The sequence below is a fragment of the Ipomoea nil genome, unplaced genomic scaffold (assembly GCF_001879475.1).
Source record: "Ipomoea nil cultivar Tokyo-kokei standard unplaced genomic scaffold, Asagao_1.1 scaffold1317, whole genome shotgun sequence".
Taxonomy (NCBI): domain Eukaryota; kingdom Viridiplantae; phylum Streptophyta; class Magnoliopsida; order Solanales; family Convolvulaceae; genus Ipomoea; species Ipomoea nil.
In genome coordinates this window covers 5,577,435-5,595,936 of record NW_017617745.1, presented here as the reverse complement: position 1 = coordinate 5,595,936, position 18,502 = coordinate 5,577,435, and the positions used below count along the sequence as shown (strand labels likewise).

Below are 18,502 nucleotides of genomic sequence, written 5' to 3'. Positions count from 1 at the left end.
ATCATATAATGATATGCGTCCGATTAGAGTTTTTATTTACTAATACAAAATTTAGAATTTACATTTTTTTATTGATTTCTAAGTACAATTCTTTTAGTTATTATTATTCATATTTTTAGAATTATATATGAATTACAATTTGGAATAAATCAACTTAATTATATGAATTTTTTCTATAAATTTATCTAAATATGTACATGATTAGAGATTATATTAACCATACAAAATTTAAATTATAATTTTGTAACTTATAAAAATAGATACTTGACCAAATATATAAAAGTCCAAATATATTATTATATTATACATTTTAACATCTTTTTATTTTTCTATTTTTATTTTAAATTCATAATAACAAAAAAAATTTCCGTGCAATGCACAAGTAAAACACTATATTTTAAAATATACAAGTTGATAAATATCATAAATTAATTAGTGCAATATCATTTATGTTTATAATAATTAAATACAAAAATAAATAATTCAAATATGTGAACTAATGATTTCAAAATAAAATTAATATACAGTTACAAATAAATATATAGCATGATTATATTTATTTTAATTAGTTTTAAATCCATTAATAATATGACTTTTCTTTATCAATTTTTTGTGGGAGACTAAGGGAGTGTTTGGGTTGTTGGAAATTATTTTTTTTTTTTAAAATACTTACTAATAAAAAATAATTTTAAAATATTTTTAACCCCTCATAACATGTGTAAATCTTATATTTTTTATAAATACAATTTGATAAGTATCATAAATTAATTAGTACAATATCATTTCTGTTTATAAATTATAATAATTAAAAAAAAATTAAATATGTGAACCAATGATTTCAAAATGAAATTTATATACAGTTACAAATAAATATAGCATGATTAGATTTACTTTAATTAGTTTTACTTTTCTTAATGAAATGACTTTTGTTTACCAGTTTTTATGAAGGGCTAAGTGAGTGTTAGGATTGCTGAAAAATATTTTAAAATAAAAATACATACTAATAAAAAATAATTTTAAAATCTTTTTTAACCCCTCATAACATGTGTAAATGTTATATTATTATTTTTTTTTAAATACAATTCGATAAATATCGTAATTTCTGTTTATAATAGTTAAATAAAAAAAATAATTCAAAGATGTGAATCAATGATTTCAAAATGAAATTAATATACAGTTACAAATAAATATAGTATGGTTAGATTTATTTTAATTAGTTTTATTTTTTTAATGAAATGACTTTTATTTTTCAGTTTTTTATTAGAGACTAAGGGTGTTTTTGAGTTGCTGAAAAATATTTTAAAAATAAAAATACTTAATAAAAAAAATTTAAAATATTTTTTAATCCCTAAACATGAGAAAATTTTATATTTAAAAAAATACAATTTGATAAATATCTTAAATTAATTATTGTAATATCATTTATGTTTACAACGAGAATAATTAAAAAAAAAATTCAAATATGTGAATCAATGATTTCAAAATGAAATTAATAAACAATTACAAAGAAATATAACATGATTAGATTTACTTTAATTTCTTTAATAAATGACTTTAATAAAAGTAAAATCCTCATTTATAACAATCCAGCCCAAATTAATATGAATATTAATTAATTAGTAAAAAATTAATAAAGCTTAATTGGTAACACAATTTTATATGAAAATTAACTAATATATAATGAATTGTTACTACAGATTAAAGTCAATATGTACATAAAAATTGAAAACAGTTACCAAATTCTGAGAATAATTAAATTATTATAATTGTGAAAATAATTGATACAAATTATGCGTAACAAATGAGAAAATTCGTTTGAAATTCTGCGTAATTTTATAAAGAACTAATAATTTATTAATTATTATTTACACCAATTTATACTATTAATAAAAGTCAAATCCTCATCTTCAACATTCCCGTCCAAATTAATATGAATATTAATTAATTGGTATAAAAAAATCAATAAAGCTTAATCGGTAACAAAATTTTATATGAAAATTAACTAATATCTAATGAATTTTTATCACAAATTAAAGTTAATATGTATTTAAAAATGAAAAATGGTTATCAAATTCAGAGACTAATTAAACTATTATAATTGTGAGAATAACAGAAACAAATTCTGCGTAATAAATGAGAAAATCCACTTGAAATTCGATGTAATTTTATAAGGAAATAATAATTTATTAAATATTATTTACACCAATCTATATCTATACTATTAGTAAATGTAAAGTCTTCAATTAAAATGTCTTTCACCCTTCTGATACGAAATTGCCCTTCAAGTTCTAACGAAAACAATTCACGTTGATGTTCGCATATGCCATGACTATCAATAAAAGTCAGGGTCAAACACTAACTCACGTTGAGTTATTACTGAAAAAACCAGTCTTTAATCACGGTTAATTGTATGTGACTTTTTCCCGAGTCACCCATCCTGATGGTCTGATTGTTTTAACTCTCGACGAGGACGGATAAAATTCCGTTACTACTACCAATATCGTCTACAAAGAGATTTTCAATAATGTATAATTCAAGCCATTAATATTATGTTTTTTTTTTATATACAAAAATGACAAAATTGCTATATATCTACATAGAAAATATAACTTTCGTATAAATAATTTCTATAACTGAGTTGCCAGACAACGAGCTAATTAGCCCAATTAATACAAATTATAAACACTGATATATAAAATCTCTAGAGTTGCAGCAACGAATGCGTATATCTACACGTTAGCTTCTTTCAAACAAAAAATATGTACACGTTAGCTATTAATTGAGAAATTATTTACTCGAATTCAAGCATTGATAACATCAGAAAACATAATCGGTGCAACTCAATTCTTCAATTATATTATATAATATTCGATGTTATAATTTATACAATTGTATATCAATATAAATATTTTAAAAATATTATAACAAATTCATTCCGTGCAACGCACGGGCGCAAATACTAGTTATACAAAAATAATAAATTTAGTGACTTATTTGACACTTTTATCTAGATTACACAATCAAATATGAGATAATAGTTACTTTTATTAAAGAGATATATTTGAAAAATGTTGATAATTGCGTTTGCATCCAACGCATTTTTACCAAAACGCCCACCAAACCAAGTAACCAACCGTTCGGTGAAGGGGTTAAGTCGTAATTAAAAGTGTAAATATTAGCAGTCGGTCGTCGTCCAGTGCGCACACATTCACCTATCATATCACTTTTGAACCAATAACTGCCTGCCACGGCGAACATGAAAGAGCCTCTAGTTATCCCAGCCAATGGCGAGCTCCCACTCCGTAGTCCCTCCTACACCGTATAAAATCTCACCGCCGTAAATTACTGGATTTTCGAGGGCATAGATGCAAAAAGCTTTTTATTACGTTCCCGCGTTGTACTCAAGCAAGCACACATGCGTACCCGAAAGCAGAGTGCTTAACTGCTTTGTTTCTCCATAGTTTCTACATTAATCCATTGCTTTGATTCCGGAGAGATTTTCTGAGGATTTGTTTGGGGAATTTGAAGGCTTAGATTTGCAATGGATCGGCGAAACGATCCCAATCCTTTTGACGATGAAGAGCAAGAAGTCAATCCATTTTCGGTAACCGCCTCTTCATTTCCAGCTTCATGCTCTTTTACCATCCCTAGATCTGCGCAATTTTTTATTATTTTTTCCTGGTTCGATTGTGTGGTTCGTGGATTGTGGTATTTAGCGGAGTTGCAGTCGGTGTTTTGCGAAATAGGGGGTCGGTTGTGTGATCTAGATCTGAGAAGTTGAACTTAAAGAAGAATGTTGACGCATTTATGAATCGAAATTTCGTTGATATTGTTGTTTTGGTATTAATTAGTCATTTGCAGTCTGAGTACAAGATTATAGAACTATCTCCGAAGTGCAAGTTGGATTTCACGAAATAGACGCAAGAATAATTTGAATTAATTTTTTGAAAATTTACGGGAAGACATTGTGATCTTAATAGTCTGTCGAGGTAGGAGGTGTGGACGGCAACGTTATTGCAAAATGTTACTCCATGCATCATGGTAGGAGGTGTTCAATCCCTTGCTCGCAGTCACAATTAGCTATAAAAATAGGGTATTGAAATTAATGAAGAATTACAACGGACAATCCAAAAAATGAAATTAGAACATAATTGAATTGTGAAATGAAGCAAAGCAGGAATATTTAGTATTGTTTAATTCGGTAGAAGTTGGTAATTTGGCCAGTGGGTGAACAAGCCAACAAAAGTATGTTGTTACATTCTTAACCTACATTAACTGAAGGGTGAAACATATATATATATATATATATATATATATATATATATATATATATATATATATATATATGTATATATATATATATAAGTAATTATTTGTCTTTTATAAAGGAATAGGGACACTCAAAAAATGAAGTTACAACGTATTCTTGATCCTTGTAGCTCTCCTAGTGTATTTGTAATACAATTTATTTTCTGAATGATATTACTAGATATGAGTTTTCAAACACCAAGAATAATTCTTTTCATTGGCCTACAATTTTTATGACAGCAATGGAGCATTTAGATAGGTCTAGAGATATATTTGAATGAAAAATGCTTCAATGCTTTTTGAATGGGTAAAATGTGTAAGATTATGTTAATTTTTCATCAGGTCTTAATTTTATTTATTTATTATTTATTTTGTGATCAATGGAAATTTGGTGGCTGAATCTTTTTATTGCTTCTGTTTGACTTGGGAGGATTTTTGTTCCTTGGTGATTTGCATCCCAATTACTGAATGCAAGATATCCTTATCTCCTATCTCTTTCATTTGCAGAATGGTGGTAATGCTCCAGGATCAAAATCTCGCATTACTCAAATGGTGGCTAATACTCTTGGTTTTGGTCAAAAACATGATGCCACTGTTGATATACCACTTGATTCGATGAATGTAATGCAATTAATTATACAGCGGAACTTAAAAAAAAAAAAATTATAAAACATGTGTGGTTCTGAGTCTGATGTCATATAATTGAATTTTTAGGATCCCAAGAAAAAACAGAAGGAACTGGCAGCCTGGGAAGCAGATTTGAAAAGGAGAGAAATGGTTAGTTTAAAGTTTTGTTTATTGCATAGTCCTCTTAGATATTTGCAATACTGCTTGATTGAATTTGGCATGTAAAATTGTGCACCTCTAATTTTGCAGGACATCAAACGCCGAGAAGATGCTGTTGCTGGAGGTATGCTATGTGATATGCAATCTAGTAATGATTTTGCATTCCATTTTTTCTTCTTTAGATTGATTTGTTTTACTGCTTTGTTTAGCTGGTGTCCCTGTCAGTGATAAGAATTGGCCTCCCTTTCTCCCAATTATACACCATGATATAGTCAATGAAATACCGGTTCAATCTCAGAAAATGCAGTACTTGGCTTTTGCCAGTTGGTTAGGTATGCTCATTTTTCCTCTAGTTTGTTTTGTTTCTTCTCTTTATTGTTTTTGTTTGTAGCATTTTACAGAAGCTATAATACAGGGACACACAAAAGAAAACCTTTATCTATTTTATTCTCTTCATCTCTATGGGCTCTATCATTATGGGTAATATGTATCCCATTGTTGTTCTTGCTCCGCTTCACCTCTACCATTTGAAGGCTATTTAGCACATTGTCGTAAGTGCTTATGCTGCCATGTTATCTTGAGGCTGTTCATGTTTGGCTCCATCCTTGTTGCTTTCACCTTCATTTTCAAGGATCATGCATAGTGCCATGTTTTCCAAAGCCATCAGACATTATTAACTTCTAGATGTTCTAGCTTAAGGGGGAAACTATAGTTGTATTCCTAGTAGTAGCCTTGGTTTCCCATATGTAGTGGGAGTGGTTTTAGCTCAATATTCTTTTAAATATAGGGTCATTATATAGTTCAATACACAAGGACACACAGCCTAGTATAATCTTTAATTATAATATATTTTCTCTATTCCCTCTTTTTAGTTCCTCACATATTTTGTGTCCGCCTAACTAGAGTAGTGGGTATTAGCCATCCGCCAGGCTTTTTCAATCCCTCAATTTCAACACTCATATACTTGAACATGCTTTTAACTTTCTAATAACTGTCTATGCAGGTATTGTTCTTTGGTTAGATTTGTTTATTTGTGTTACACAATCTTCTCCCACTCTAAAGAAAATCCATCCATGCATTTTAACTTTCTAATAAATGTCTATGCAGGTATTGTTCTTTGCCTTGTATATAATATTGTTGCGGTGACTGTTTGTTGGATAAAGGGTGAAGGTGAGGTTTCTTTTCCCCACATTTCTTATGGTGTTGGTTATTTTTTCTAGCTTTTTTGTTTTGTTTTGTTTTGTTTTTTGTTTTTGTTTTTTTTTTTTTTTTTTTTTTTGGGAGAAAAACCGGTAGAGATGACCTCAATACATTGCTGACATGGCTGATTTCTGCAGGTGTCAAGATCTTTCTACTTGCTGTAATATATGCCTTAATGGGGTGCCCTCTATCCTATGTTCTGTGGTACAGGCCCCTTTATAATGCAATGAGGTATTTAGTATTGTCTTACCATCAATACTAAACTTTGCAGCCCTGTATCCCCATAGGATCTAATTATTGTTATGATATGAAAATGGCTGTTGTTATTCTTGTCTCAATTTGCAGGACTGACAGTGCACTCAAGTTTGGTTGGTTTTTCTTGTTCTACTTGGTATGCTTCGCTGACAAGCAATGAAGTTGGTTTGAATTTTACATATGATTGTTACATAGGTTCTTAAATTTTCTGTTGCAGCTCCATATTGGATTTTGCATATTTGCAGCTATAGCTCCTCCCATTGTCTTTAATGGAAAATCATTGACGTAAGTTTGTTTATGGTTTCTAAATTGACTTTGCGATACTGGAAATAATGTTTTAAGGATAGAGAAGGCTGAACTCATCATGACATGTATTTTGGGACAATAAATATGAGCCACTTGAGTGTTGAGATTGGATGGTTAACTGGTCTGGCCTTGGGCACCTAGTGGGTTTGGGTATGTGGAGGCAAGCTCTCCTGTTAGAAGGGAAGAATTTATATTATCTGAAATGCTGAAGACTGGTTTTTGTTGTTGAAACTTCATTGCTAACAGTGCCATTTTGTTTCCATCTTCCCAGGGGCATCCTTGCTGCAATTGATGTCTTCTCTGATAATGTGTTGGTTGGGGTAAGTTAAGTTGTAGGGCTATTTTTGTGTTATTATAATGTATTTTCTCTGTTTTCTTCTTCTATGTAGTTGCAGATGTTTAATATTGGTTTACTTGCAGATATTCTATCTAGTTGGATTTGGGTTGTTTTGCTTAGAAGTATTGCTAAGCTTGTGGGTGCTTCAGGTTGGTGACATTAATAAAATTGATGGCATTTCTTCATTTACACTTAATAATATTCACATCTGTTCTGGCTTTTGCTTAAACCTTGCAGAAAGTGTATATGTATTTCCGAGGGCACAAGTAATCCAAGCTTTTGGTACCACACCATGTCAAGTTGCAGTTTTGATGTCATGATTGGCTTGTTATATTCCATCTTGTTATTATGTTTTTATCAGCCTTTGATGTATATTTTTCTGATTTTCATGTATTTTGACTCATCAAATAATTCAACATTTTCTTCCTCTAAACCAATTTTGTTGATATAGTTTTTATAATGCCAATGTTTATTTTTAAATAAGTATTTTAAAGTGTATTAATGTAGGATTATATAGGAGATGTGTAAGTATAAGTACTTGAATGTTGAATTTGTTTGTCTAAACGATAATTTAAAATTATGAATGCAATATAATATAGAAGAAATTGATTATAATTGTCATTAAAATAAATATATTTGTAACTTAGTAAAAATGCAAGTCTAAATACTTAATTTAAAATTGATATAATAGAAATAATATTTACATATTATTATCAACATGAAAGCATACAAGTTCTTTAGGTGTTCTTTTCGGGATTCATTTGTTTCAGTATTTAAAATATGATGTAGTTCAAAGATATTACGAGATAATTTTCTGCTTTAATTTGTTGGGTTCTTTGAATACTTTCTTTGTCAATAAATTTTTTTAAATAGTTAATATGATTGGTTTCAAATTATTATTTTTTATAGTATTAATAAAATACTTGGTAAATAAATATATAACATTATTTTGTATTATAACTTTGATATTTAATTACAAAATAGTGTAAAAAGAAGATAATGGATAATATAGTGAATATAATAAATTGATTAATTTGAATATAAAGAATCTTTGCATGGGAAAAAAATAAAGGCAATATAACTAATTAAATTATTTCTCTTATTTAATTTATTGATAATGAATAATTTTTTTAAATAAAGGCACTGTAGACACATAATTCTAAAATAAATAAATGCATATGTATTATTCTTTGTTGTATCTACTAATTTATTTAATTTAATTTAATAAAAGTAAAATAGACTGAAGAACTTAATTATGCCAACTTTGATTGGGATGGAGTTCAAACTTAAATATTTCTTATTAAAGAATGAATAAGGGTTAAATAGGTCATTGAACTGCACACGATAATGCAATTAGGCCACTGAACTTTAAAAAAATAACAATTGATCCCTAAACTAACCAATTTTATTCAATTAGTCTAATTTATAAATTTTTCAGGTTACATAGGTCACTCCAAATAAAAAATAATTTTTTAAAAAAAAAAGAGTAAAAATGTCTCCGCAGGTTCGTCTCCATGGCCGGAGACAAAAAAAAAAAAAAAAAAAAAAAAAATAATAAAAAAGTTTCTTTGTCTCCGACGGAGACTTTTTTTTTTTTTTTTTTTTTTTTTTTTTTTTTTTTTTTTATAAATAATTATTTTTAAAAAATATTTTAAATAATTGTAAATTGGACTAATTGCATGAAATTGGTTAGTTTAGGGACTCAATTGTTAGTTTTTTTTCTTTTTTTTTTTTAGGTTCAGTGGTCTAATTACATTATTGTGTGCAATGACCTATTTGACCCTTATTCCTTGAAATTAATGAGTAAGTTAATGGAGAATATAATTTTTAACAGAAAAGTTAATAATTTGTGGGTATTTAAAGGAAGAAAATTATATAATTATGTATAAATTTGAAAATCTAAAAGAAAAATTAAAATCTAAATAATCTGGACCATTCATCTCATTTAATAATTTGACGGACATTTTTTTTACCTATCATATATAGGCCTAACTTTATTGGCTATATATATATATATATATATATATATATATATATATATATATATATAAAACTTTAATTCGAATGAAAGATAACTTTAATCAATTATTAACACTAATTATCTCACTTATTGCATTTTCTATTATAATTAGAAAATATTGAAGATTTAATAAGGTTTTAGAATACAATACAAATGTTTATAGAATTCTAACTTATAATTAAAATATTTAAATCTTGATAGGCTTTTAAAATACAAATGTTTATAGAATTCTAATTTATATTTAGAATATTGAAGTCTTACTAGGATTTTAGAATATAAATCTTTATAGAATTCTAATTTATATTTAGAATATTGAAGTCTTAATAGGATTTTAGAATACAAATCTTTACAGGGCGTTTGGTTGGAGGGGGGGAATTATGTGGGAAAGGAATTGTAATTCCATGGGAGTTGAATTACTGGGAATACTTAAATTCCAGTGTTTGGTTGACAGGAATAGAATTACTGGGAATTTCAATTCCAATGTTTGGTATACATGGGAATTGAAAGGTAATAAGTAGTATAAAGTCAAAAATGTCCATTATTGTTGTTAGACATTTATTTTAGGTTAAAAAAGGAAGGGGTAATTTTGACTCATCACTATCTTTTTTTCCCAGGAATTAAAATACCAGGGGGGGACATGTGATTTTAATTCCATGAAAATGGGGGAATTGCAATTCCATGGAATTGCAATTCCCTCCAACCAAACTACGGAATTTAATGACCTTTGGAATTATGTGGGAATTAAGTGGGAATGGAATTTAAAATCCCTCCAACCAAACGCCCTGTTATAGAATTCTAACTTATATTTAGAATATTGAAGTCTTATTTATAGATAGATTTTGTGCATGATTTTAGGAGTTTCATATTTGGTAGGACTGGATTTACCATTCAGTTTTGTCTTTGGGTTTCAAACGAAATACTTGTGGTGGAGTTGAAGGTCCAAAGTGGTTTGACGGCGGCGAGGAATGTTTTCAGAATGCTTATCTACGGTGTGTATTTGTTTGGGGTGATAACTCTTGAAAATACTTTCCCGGATGGAATTGGAGTCCTTTATAAATATGTTACGGTCGGAAAATATCTCAGTACCGAGTCCCGCGACGAGACCATTTTGGTTACTAATAAAACAATGGATTTGGATTTCAGAGTAAGTATTATTCATTCAAATTAGTGTCCACAAAAATTATACACAATATTATACATAGTATTTTTTTAAAAATTCTCCTTCTATGACTATATATATATATATATATATATATATATATATATATATATATATATATATATATAGGGTTGCATTCACATGCAAACCCCCTTAAAATACAAATGTGTGGACATAATTTAGCCATAGGATATCATTGGATCAATGGACTGGATGAAAGGTTAATAATGACACACGGATTTCTAATTAATGTAGACAAGGACAAAATTGGGAATGTATTAACACTGTAAAAGCGGAAAAATTTGATTAGAAAAGGAATACAATTGATTTCTAAAATATGCAACGGTTAAGAAAGTTTAAATTGGGTAGGATTTGAACACATTATATCTATACGAACGGCAAAGAGATTCCGTCGTGCAACCATGAACGTGAGAGAAGATCCCATTCACGGCGAAAACCGGCCAAATTACGACGCCAAACCAGACTACATGGATGCTCCAAACCCAGGTAAATACACAGTATATCTTACCAAAATCATTGTATGTAGTTTGTGCGGTAATGAACAATGTGTAATGCGTGTGTTTTAAATTTTTTTTTCCTGCTGCAAAAATAGGGCAAATTTGAATATGGCCATACTCGTAGCAAATTTTTTTTGAATAATCTGTATACAATTCAACAAATTTAGCACTTATGGAATCAGTATACCATGTGGGGCGTAGGTGTAGAGGTCTGTATGAACTAGTGCACACGTTATTAGCCGGCTGTGCACACATGGGTACATAGACACAGACTGTGAAAAAAATGGATGGCCAAGTGCGGGTTTACTGTTTCGTTTTGTCTTAGCGTACACAATTCTAATAGTGCTGCCAGTGCCGAATAATGCATTTACTATTAACAAAATAACATTGTTGATATACAGGTGAAGATCATAGCGGAGCAGGAGTAACGGATTGCGATATGATTATATTACCCGATGGAACAAAACAGTGGTTACCTACTTGCAAAACTGAAAGCACACCATACGTCGGACAATAGTTTGCAACTCTAGAAGATGGACGTGCGCTACCTGTGACCGACCGAGCCACGACAGCCGAAATTGTCCAGACAAACAAGACATATTAGCCGAATAACCCCACACGGTTTAAAATAGTATGAATAATAACTTCATTTGAAGTTGAACTACATCGTCGTTGAACTTATAATATCAATGGTTGATATTTATTTAGTTCCCATGCACACTATTTCTTTATAATATGCTTACTTTAATATGACAACATGTTTTAGTTTAAAAAGACAAAATAGTAGCGGTATTTAAGTGTATGTGCAAAAAAAATTTACTTCTCATCATCATACATAGGAAAACATCATAAATAATGCACCTTTTATAAAATCAATTTAAATATACAAAATATTTTTATAGACTAAAAAATGTCATATTAATTTGTACTATGCTTCTTGTATATACCATGCAAACGTATGTTGTTAGCGCATGCACACAGTTAGCTCAGAATGGCACAGGTGTAGTTATTCGCTAAGTCTATTAGGTAACAGCGAACTAGTCCCGTATATGAAATTTATGTAGTAATTATCTATGATTGCAATTCATTTAGATTCCCATACACACAGTTCAACCCTATCATGCGAACACCTAAATAATTACTAGACCAATTCACTAATAGTAAACTAGCCACTGTTACGAATTTTTTTTTAGCTAATGTCCATGGTTGCAATTTCTTTAGATATAAATGCACAGAGTTAAGTGCAAGTATGTGCATGTGCTTTGCTTTAATAAGCCCACAAGTTAAAGGTGAACTAGTCACTTGAGTACATTTAATTGACTTCTTAGCCATAGTTTACATTTATATAGTTTATATAGTTGTTCATACACACAGATTAACGCCACCGTGCACACATGTTTTCATTTTACTAAACATATACGGGAATAGTAGCCTAGGCAGTGTATTATACATATTTGATCATGCACACAGTATGGTGCCAAAGTGCACACATCTGTCCATTTACTAAAACAAGCGGAATTCATTTAGTCGTGCAAGGCTGTGCATCCGGAATTATAACACTTTGCATTTCGACAAACACACACGAAACCCACACCAAAGTAGACAATGAAATTTTAATAAAGGCGGAGCAATTAATACCATAAATTTGTCACTAATAAACACACAACCAACTGTGAACAAACAAATGTCTAGGAACCCCACAAGGGTACACAGGTGCAGCCCGTACTTAGCAAAAAAATTGAGAACTCAACAAACTAAATAGTGATTTCATCACCTATAAACAATAACAATGGTAGCTGTATAAAAAACCCAAAAAGGAAGCCATACCACAGCAAAAACTGCGAATTAATATCCATTAAACCAAGTACACGAAAATCACTACGGACCTACGGGATCGATGACACGAACTGATACGCTCGAGAGAAATTCCTACGCTTAAGTAAATTAAATTCTGATGTTGCAATTTCCTTCATGTACCGTAACCTCAACTTCTTGAGCTGAGCAGTGTTACCTTTGGTAAGGCCACATCTCTATCTGGTCAATCCCTGTCCCACGTAAGACTCCATGTGACGCATGACATACACCCCGCAGTCAACCTTATTCTTGCCATCACGCCAACTCATCTGCATGTGCTTTGGCTCCAAGCACGCAGACATAGTAAACCTCCCGGGATGTATAGTGCTAAAGAATTCCATTAGCATGTCCAACTGTAACAGAAGCTCATATTGCAGACATGAAAATGAAGAAAAACGAAAAGCGCAAAGATGTAAAAGTACCAGACTTGGCGAAATAGAGAACATGCCAAATCTTCCGGGCAATCACCATATTTCAGCTTCATATTAGAAAAACAAAAATGACATCAAACTAATGACTATGCACACATTTGCACCTAAAAGTGCACACATTCTGAGTAAAATAACAAACAAAATAAGCACACCATAGATCACAATCCGAAAATAACCTAGAGCACATTGAAAAACACAATGTATACATAAAATCAAATAAAATCACCCATTTATTCACAAGCATGGACACATCAAATTCATTACTTTATAACACAACCTTGCAACTAAGCAATTCTTGAATTCAAATTACAAATGTCATTTAACAACACTGTGCACACATAAATCCCAGCAAATGCACCCATTTATTCACAAGCATGCACACAGGGAATTCATTACTTTATAACACAACCTTGCAACTAACCAAATCTTGAATTCAAATTACAAATGCCACTTAACAAAACTGTGTACACATAAATCCCATCAAATGCACCCATTTATTCACAAACATGCACACAACGAATTCATTACTTTATAACACAACTTTGCAACTAACCAATTCTTGAATTCATATTACAAATGCCAATTAACAAAACTGTGCACACATAAATCACGAAAATGCACTCATTCATTCACAAGCGTGCACACAGCAAATTCATTACGTCATAACACAACCTTGCAACTAACCAATTCTTGAATTCAAATTACAAATGTCACTTAACAAAACTGCACACACATAAATCCCAACAAATGCACCCATTTATTCACAAGCATGCGCACAACGAATTCATTAGTTTATAACACAACCTTGCAACTAATCAATTCTTAAATTCAATTACAAATGTCATTTAACAAAAATGTGCACACATAAAACCCAGCAAAAATAAAAAATCCCAAAAACTAAGCACTATGCACACCAAGAAGAATCTGGTGGCCAGTGAGAGTTCCAGCATAGCATGCATTTACTTAAAGCCAATTTATTATTTCGGAGAATAATCACAGACAACAACTACAACATTAACATCGTTCATAATACCAATTCATCATATAACTAATTACAATGAGGCCTACAATTATGCACAACAACAATATCTACTGACTTATTTTCCTTGAATTTCCAAACAAGAAGTAAAAAAAAAATGAAAAAAATGGTACTGTATTACAACCACCCCGAACACGCCATGCACCACTGCAAGCCACCACCCCCACACACAACTCACTTAATGACGGACCTAAAAATTTGTCTCCACTCTCCATTGAATTGAGCGCAACAGTACAAAAAAAGGAAAAAAAAAAACAAAACAGAAAAAGGAATAAAAAAATAATAATAAAAACCCCCGAGGTCCGTCGACCCAATCACCCGGCAACCGCCAAAAGCCATCCCCACCCCACATACACCTCGCCTGATGAAGGATCCCGACATGTATAACCACCCTCCACCACCAAACGACAAACACCCCAACAAAATTGATCCAAAAAACGAGTAGAAAAAAATTCCAAACGAGAAAGGGGAGCAAAAAAATACCTCGATCTGAACCTTGGGATGATGGTCCCCATCGCAGACCCCACCGACGACCATCGTGCGGCGGCTGATGATGATTATGAATCGACAGAGAGGGATCCCTTGGCAGTCGTGCAGTTCGGAATCGAAAGAGATAGAGACCGTGAATATCGCGTAAAATAGTGGTGATTGAATTTGAGAAGGAATTGAACCGATATTAAGAAATGAAAATATCCAAAAATACCCCCACTAAAATACATCAGCCGATCGGACCCTTAAAAACACCATAAATAATTAAACAAATCCTAGACATCCAATTCTAAAATCCAACGATCCTAATGAATCCACACGTTTGTATTTTAAGGACCGTTTGTATTTGAATATAATCCTCTATATATATATATATATATATATATATATATATATATATATATATATATATATATATATATCGGTTTTCGTGCGGGTGAGCGCTTCGGGTGCAGTTGTGCGGTTTAATCTGAGCCATTCATCTCGCTTTAATCAACGTCCAAGATTACCAAAATTAAAAAAAAAATGCGGTGGCAATTTTGTAATTTTTGTATCTAGGTCAAAATTAAGGTGAGTGGTTTTGTGATTAATGTGCGTGAGTTTTGTATATAAGGTGCGCGAGTCTTGTGCGTAATACGCGTGAGTTTTGTGCTTAATGTGCGTGGATTTGTGCTTAATGTGAATAGTTGTAACTTAAAGTGTGTGGGCTTTTGTGCTTAAGGTGCGTGAGATTTGTTCTTAAGGTGAGTGAAGTTTGTGCTTAATGTGTGTGGGATTTGTGCTTAATGTGCGTGGGGTTAGTGATTAATGTTAGTAATTGTTGAAACTTAAAGTCTGTATGTGCATCAGTTTAATGCTTAATGTGCGTGAGATTTGTGCTTAATGTGCATGGGTTTTGTACTTAATGTGCGTGAGTTTGTGCTTAATGTGAGACATTTTAAAATCTTAAGTGTGTGAGTTTTGTGCTCAATGTGCTTTGTTCTGTGCTTAATGTGCGTGATTTTTGTACTTAAGGTGAATGATTTGTGTTCTTAAGGTGCTTTGTTTGTGGACTTAAGGTGCGTGGTGATTTGTGTATTTAAGGTGCATCATGTTAATGATTAAAGGGGGTCCAACCGCACGGGAAGAATCAACTGCAACTGAACCTTTCCCTAATATATATATATATATATATATATATATATATATATATATATATATATATATATATATATATTTATTTATTTATTTATTTATTTATTTAAGATCATATGAAAACATTTGCTTAGTTGAGAACGTGAGAGCAAATCATGTGCATCCATCTAATATTTTTTAATGGTCTAGATTAGATTAAGTGTGTGTGAACGCGAATTAAATGTTTGCAAGCACAATCGCGTTTGCACACATTTAATTCACGTTCACACACACTTAATCTAATCTAGACCATTAAAAAATATTAGATTGATGCACATGATTTGTTCTCATGTGCTCACCTAAGTAATTATTCACCAGGTGCTGTTGTGGGGTTAAATCTGAGTCATTGATCTTGCTTAAATCAACGTCCAGGATTACTAAAATTTAAAAAAAAAAAAAAAACGCGATGGCAATTTGATAATTTTTGCATCTAAGTCAAATTTAAGGTGCATAAGTTTTGTGTTAAAGGTGCGTGGGATTTGTGCTTAAGTGCGTGAGTTTGTGCTTAAGGTGCGTGGGTTTTGTGCTTAATGTGATTAGTTGTTAAAACTTAAAGTGCGTGAGTTTTGTGCTTAACGTGCGTGAGATTTATGTTTAACGTGCGTGGATTTTGTGCTTAATGTGTGAGTTTGTGCTTAAGGTGCGTGAGTTTTGTGCTTAATGTGAGTAGTTGGTAAAACTTAAAGTGTATAGGTTTTGTGCTTAATGTGCGAGAGATTTATGCTTAATGTGCGTGGGTTTTGTGCTTAATGTGCGTGAGTTTGTGTTTAATGTGCGTGAGTTTGTGCTTAATGTGACTCATTTTAAAATCTTAGGTGCGTGGACTTTGTGCTAAATGTGCTTTGTTCTGTGCTTAAGGTGCGTGGTTTATATGTACTAAAGGTGAGTGATTTGTGTTTCTTAAGGTACTTTGTTTGTGTGCTTAAGTTGCGTGGTGATTTGTGCTTAAGGTGCGTCATTTTAATGATTAAGGTGCATCATTTAAATGTTTAAGGTGCGTCCAACCGCACGAGATATCATATATATATATATATATATATATATATATATATATATATATATATATATATATATATAGTGTGTGTGTGTGTGTGTGTGGGGTGGCAAAGTGGGACTAGATGTGTGATAGGGGAAGAAGGTGGGGTATTTAGTGCATAGTGTGCATTTTTTCGATCCAGTGTGTGCATTGTTAGATGGCTTATGTGCATTTTGATGTCTTTGTGTGCATTTTTATGCATGGTGTGTGCATTCTTTTTAGTTCTTTTTATGCATTATAGAGCGGTGATGGGTTCTGGAATGTGTTTCTTACTTTCGTTTTGTCATTATTTTTGTTTTTTCAGGACATGGAGCTCAATCAAGTTCAATTGATGGGTGTGCTAAAAAAATGTGACACCGGTAAAACAAAGTGCTAGTCGCCAACTTGGGACGAGAGCATTTTATTAGGCAACATTTTGATAATTTGGAGCATAGTGTTGTTTTATGTAGTCATAATGGATAATGTATGTGTACTTTATTCTGTTTTGTGCATTTTAGGTTGTTGTCCATTAGCATTTTTCATAGGTGTTTGCACTTTTTTGTAATGTTGTGTGCATTTAAGAAACTTATTTTGTTGGTATCCCGTTGTGAAAAACTAGGCAAATGACCCTACATCAACATATTTTAATAATTTAGGCATTTTAAATTACTATGACAACGCAACACACAATTGCACATGAATGAAACCACTGAACACTAATGTAACACATGTCTAAAATGTGATAACATATAAGAATAAATGCACATCATTCCATGTTGAATGCACACAAACGGTCACGTGGGTGCACACACCCGCAAACAACCTACATGTAGACAACGCAAGTGCACACATCTCACCGTCAAGCCATTCGTAAAATCATGGAAAAATCCTTCTACAAAGCCATTCGTAAAATCATGAGAAAATCCTTCTGCAAAGCTATTTGTAAAATCATGAGAAAATCCTTCGTAATAAAGCCATAAATCCTTCCACACAAATTTCAATTCTACTATAATTAAATCTCCTAAAATCACAGAAAAGATATGCATTAATAATTATTACTATTTTAAATGCTTACACAATTACAATTTCACCCTTATTTATTAATTGTGAAAAAAAAAAGAACTCTTAAAATAATGCACAATCTGATCCATTAAAATCTTTTTATTGCACGGTCCGGATATGTTCTCACCTTCTCATGAGAAGGGGTGTCCTCACTTGAATGCAAGTAATCAAGAGTAGAATAAACTATATTATTTATCTGTTATTTTACAAATTGAAACAATTAATTAGTATGTAAATATAGATTGATATAAACCGGTAATTCAAAGCTAAAACCATGGAGCAGTTTGGTAAAGAATTGACATTAATGTTGAGGTTGATAGGGAATTGAAGCAGTGTGTGATAGTGTTTAAACCTTGCACACCCTCGAGGCCTCGGATAGTAACTGCAAATTTCCCTCGTCAACCCAATAAAGAAATATTCTTCTAATTTTCAAATATATATACATATACATACATTGTCCTTGTCTTTGACAACATGCAAAACACAAAAGGGCTAAATAAATAGCTCTGCACATCAACCAAATATATATAGAGAAAGAGATTGGTAAGAA

General features: G+C 31.2%; 1 protein-coding gene across 1 annotated transcript; it reads left to right on the top strand.

Moving 5' to 3' along the window:
• Positions 1-3,387: 3,387 nt before the first annotated feature.
• On the top strand, positions 3,388-7,625 carry LOC109185161 (secretory carrier-associated membrane protein 4-like). The gene is made up of 12 exons (XM_019335140.1): positions 3,388-3,604; positions 4,816-4,929; positions 5,023-5,085; positions 5,185-5,218; positions 5,304-5,426; positions 6,202-6,264; positions 6,432-6,525; positions 6,640-6,685; positions 6,767-6,834; positions 7,127-7,175; positions 7,276-7,341; positions 7,430-7,625. The coding sequence occupies exons 1-12, from the start codon at positions 3,542-3,544 to the stop codon at positions 7,460-7,462; spliced, it is 816 nt and encodes a 271-aa protein (XP_019190685.1). The 5' UTR covers positions 3,388-3,541; the 3' UTR covers positions 7,463-7,625.
• Positions 7,626-18,502: the final 10,877 nt, after the last annotated feature.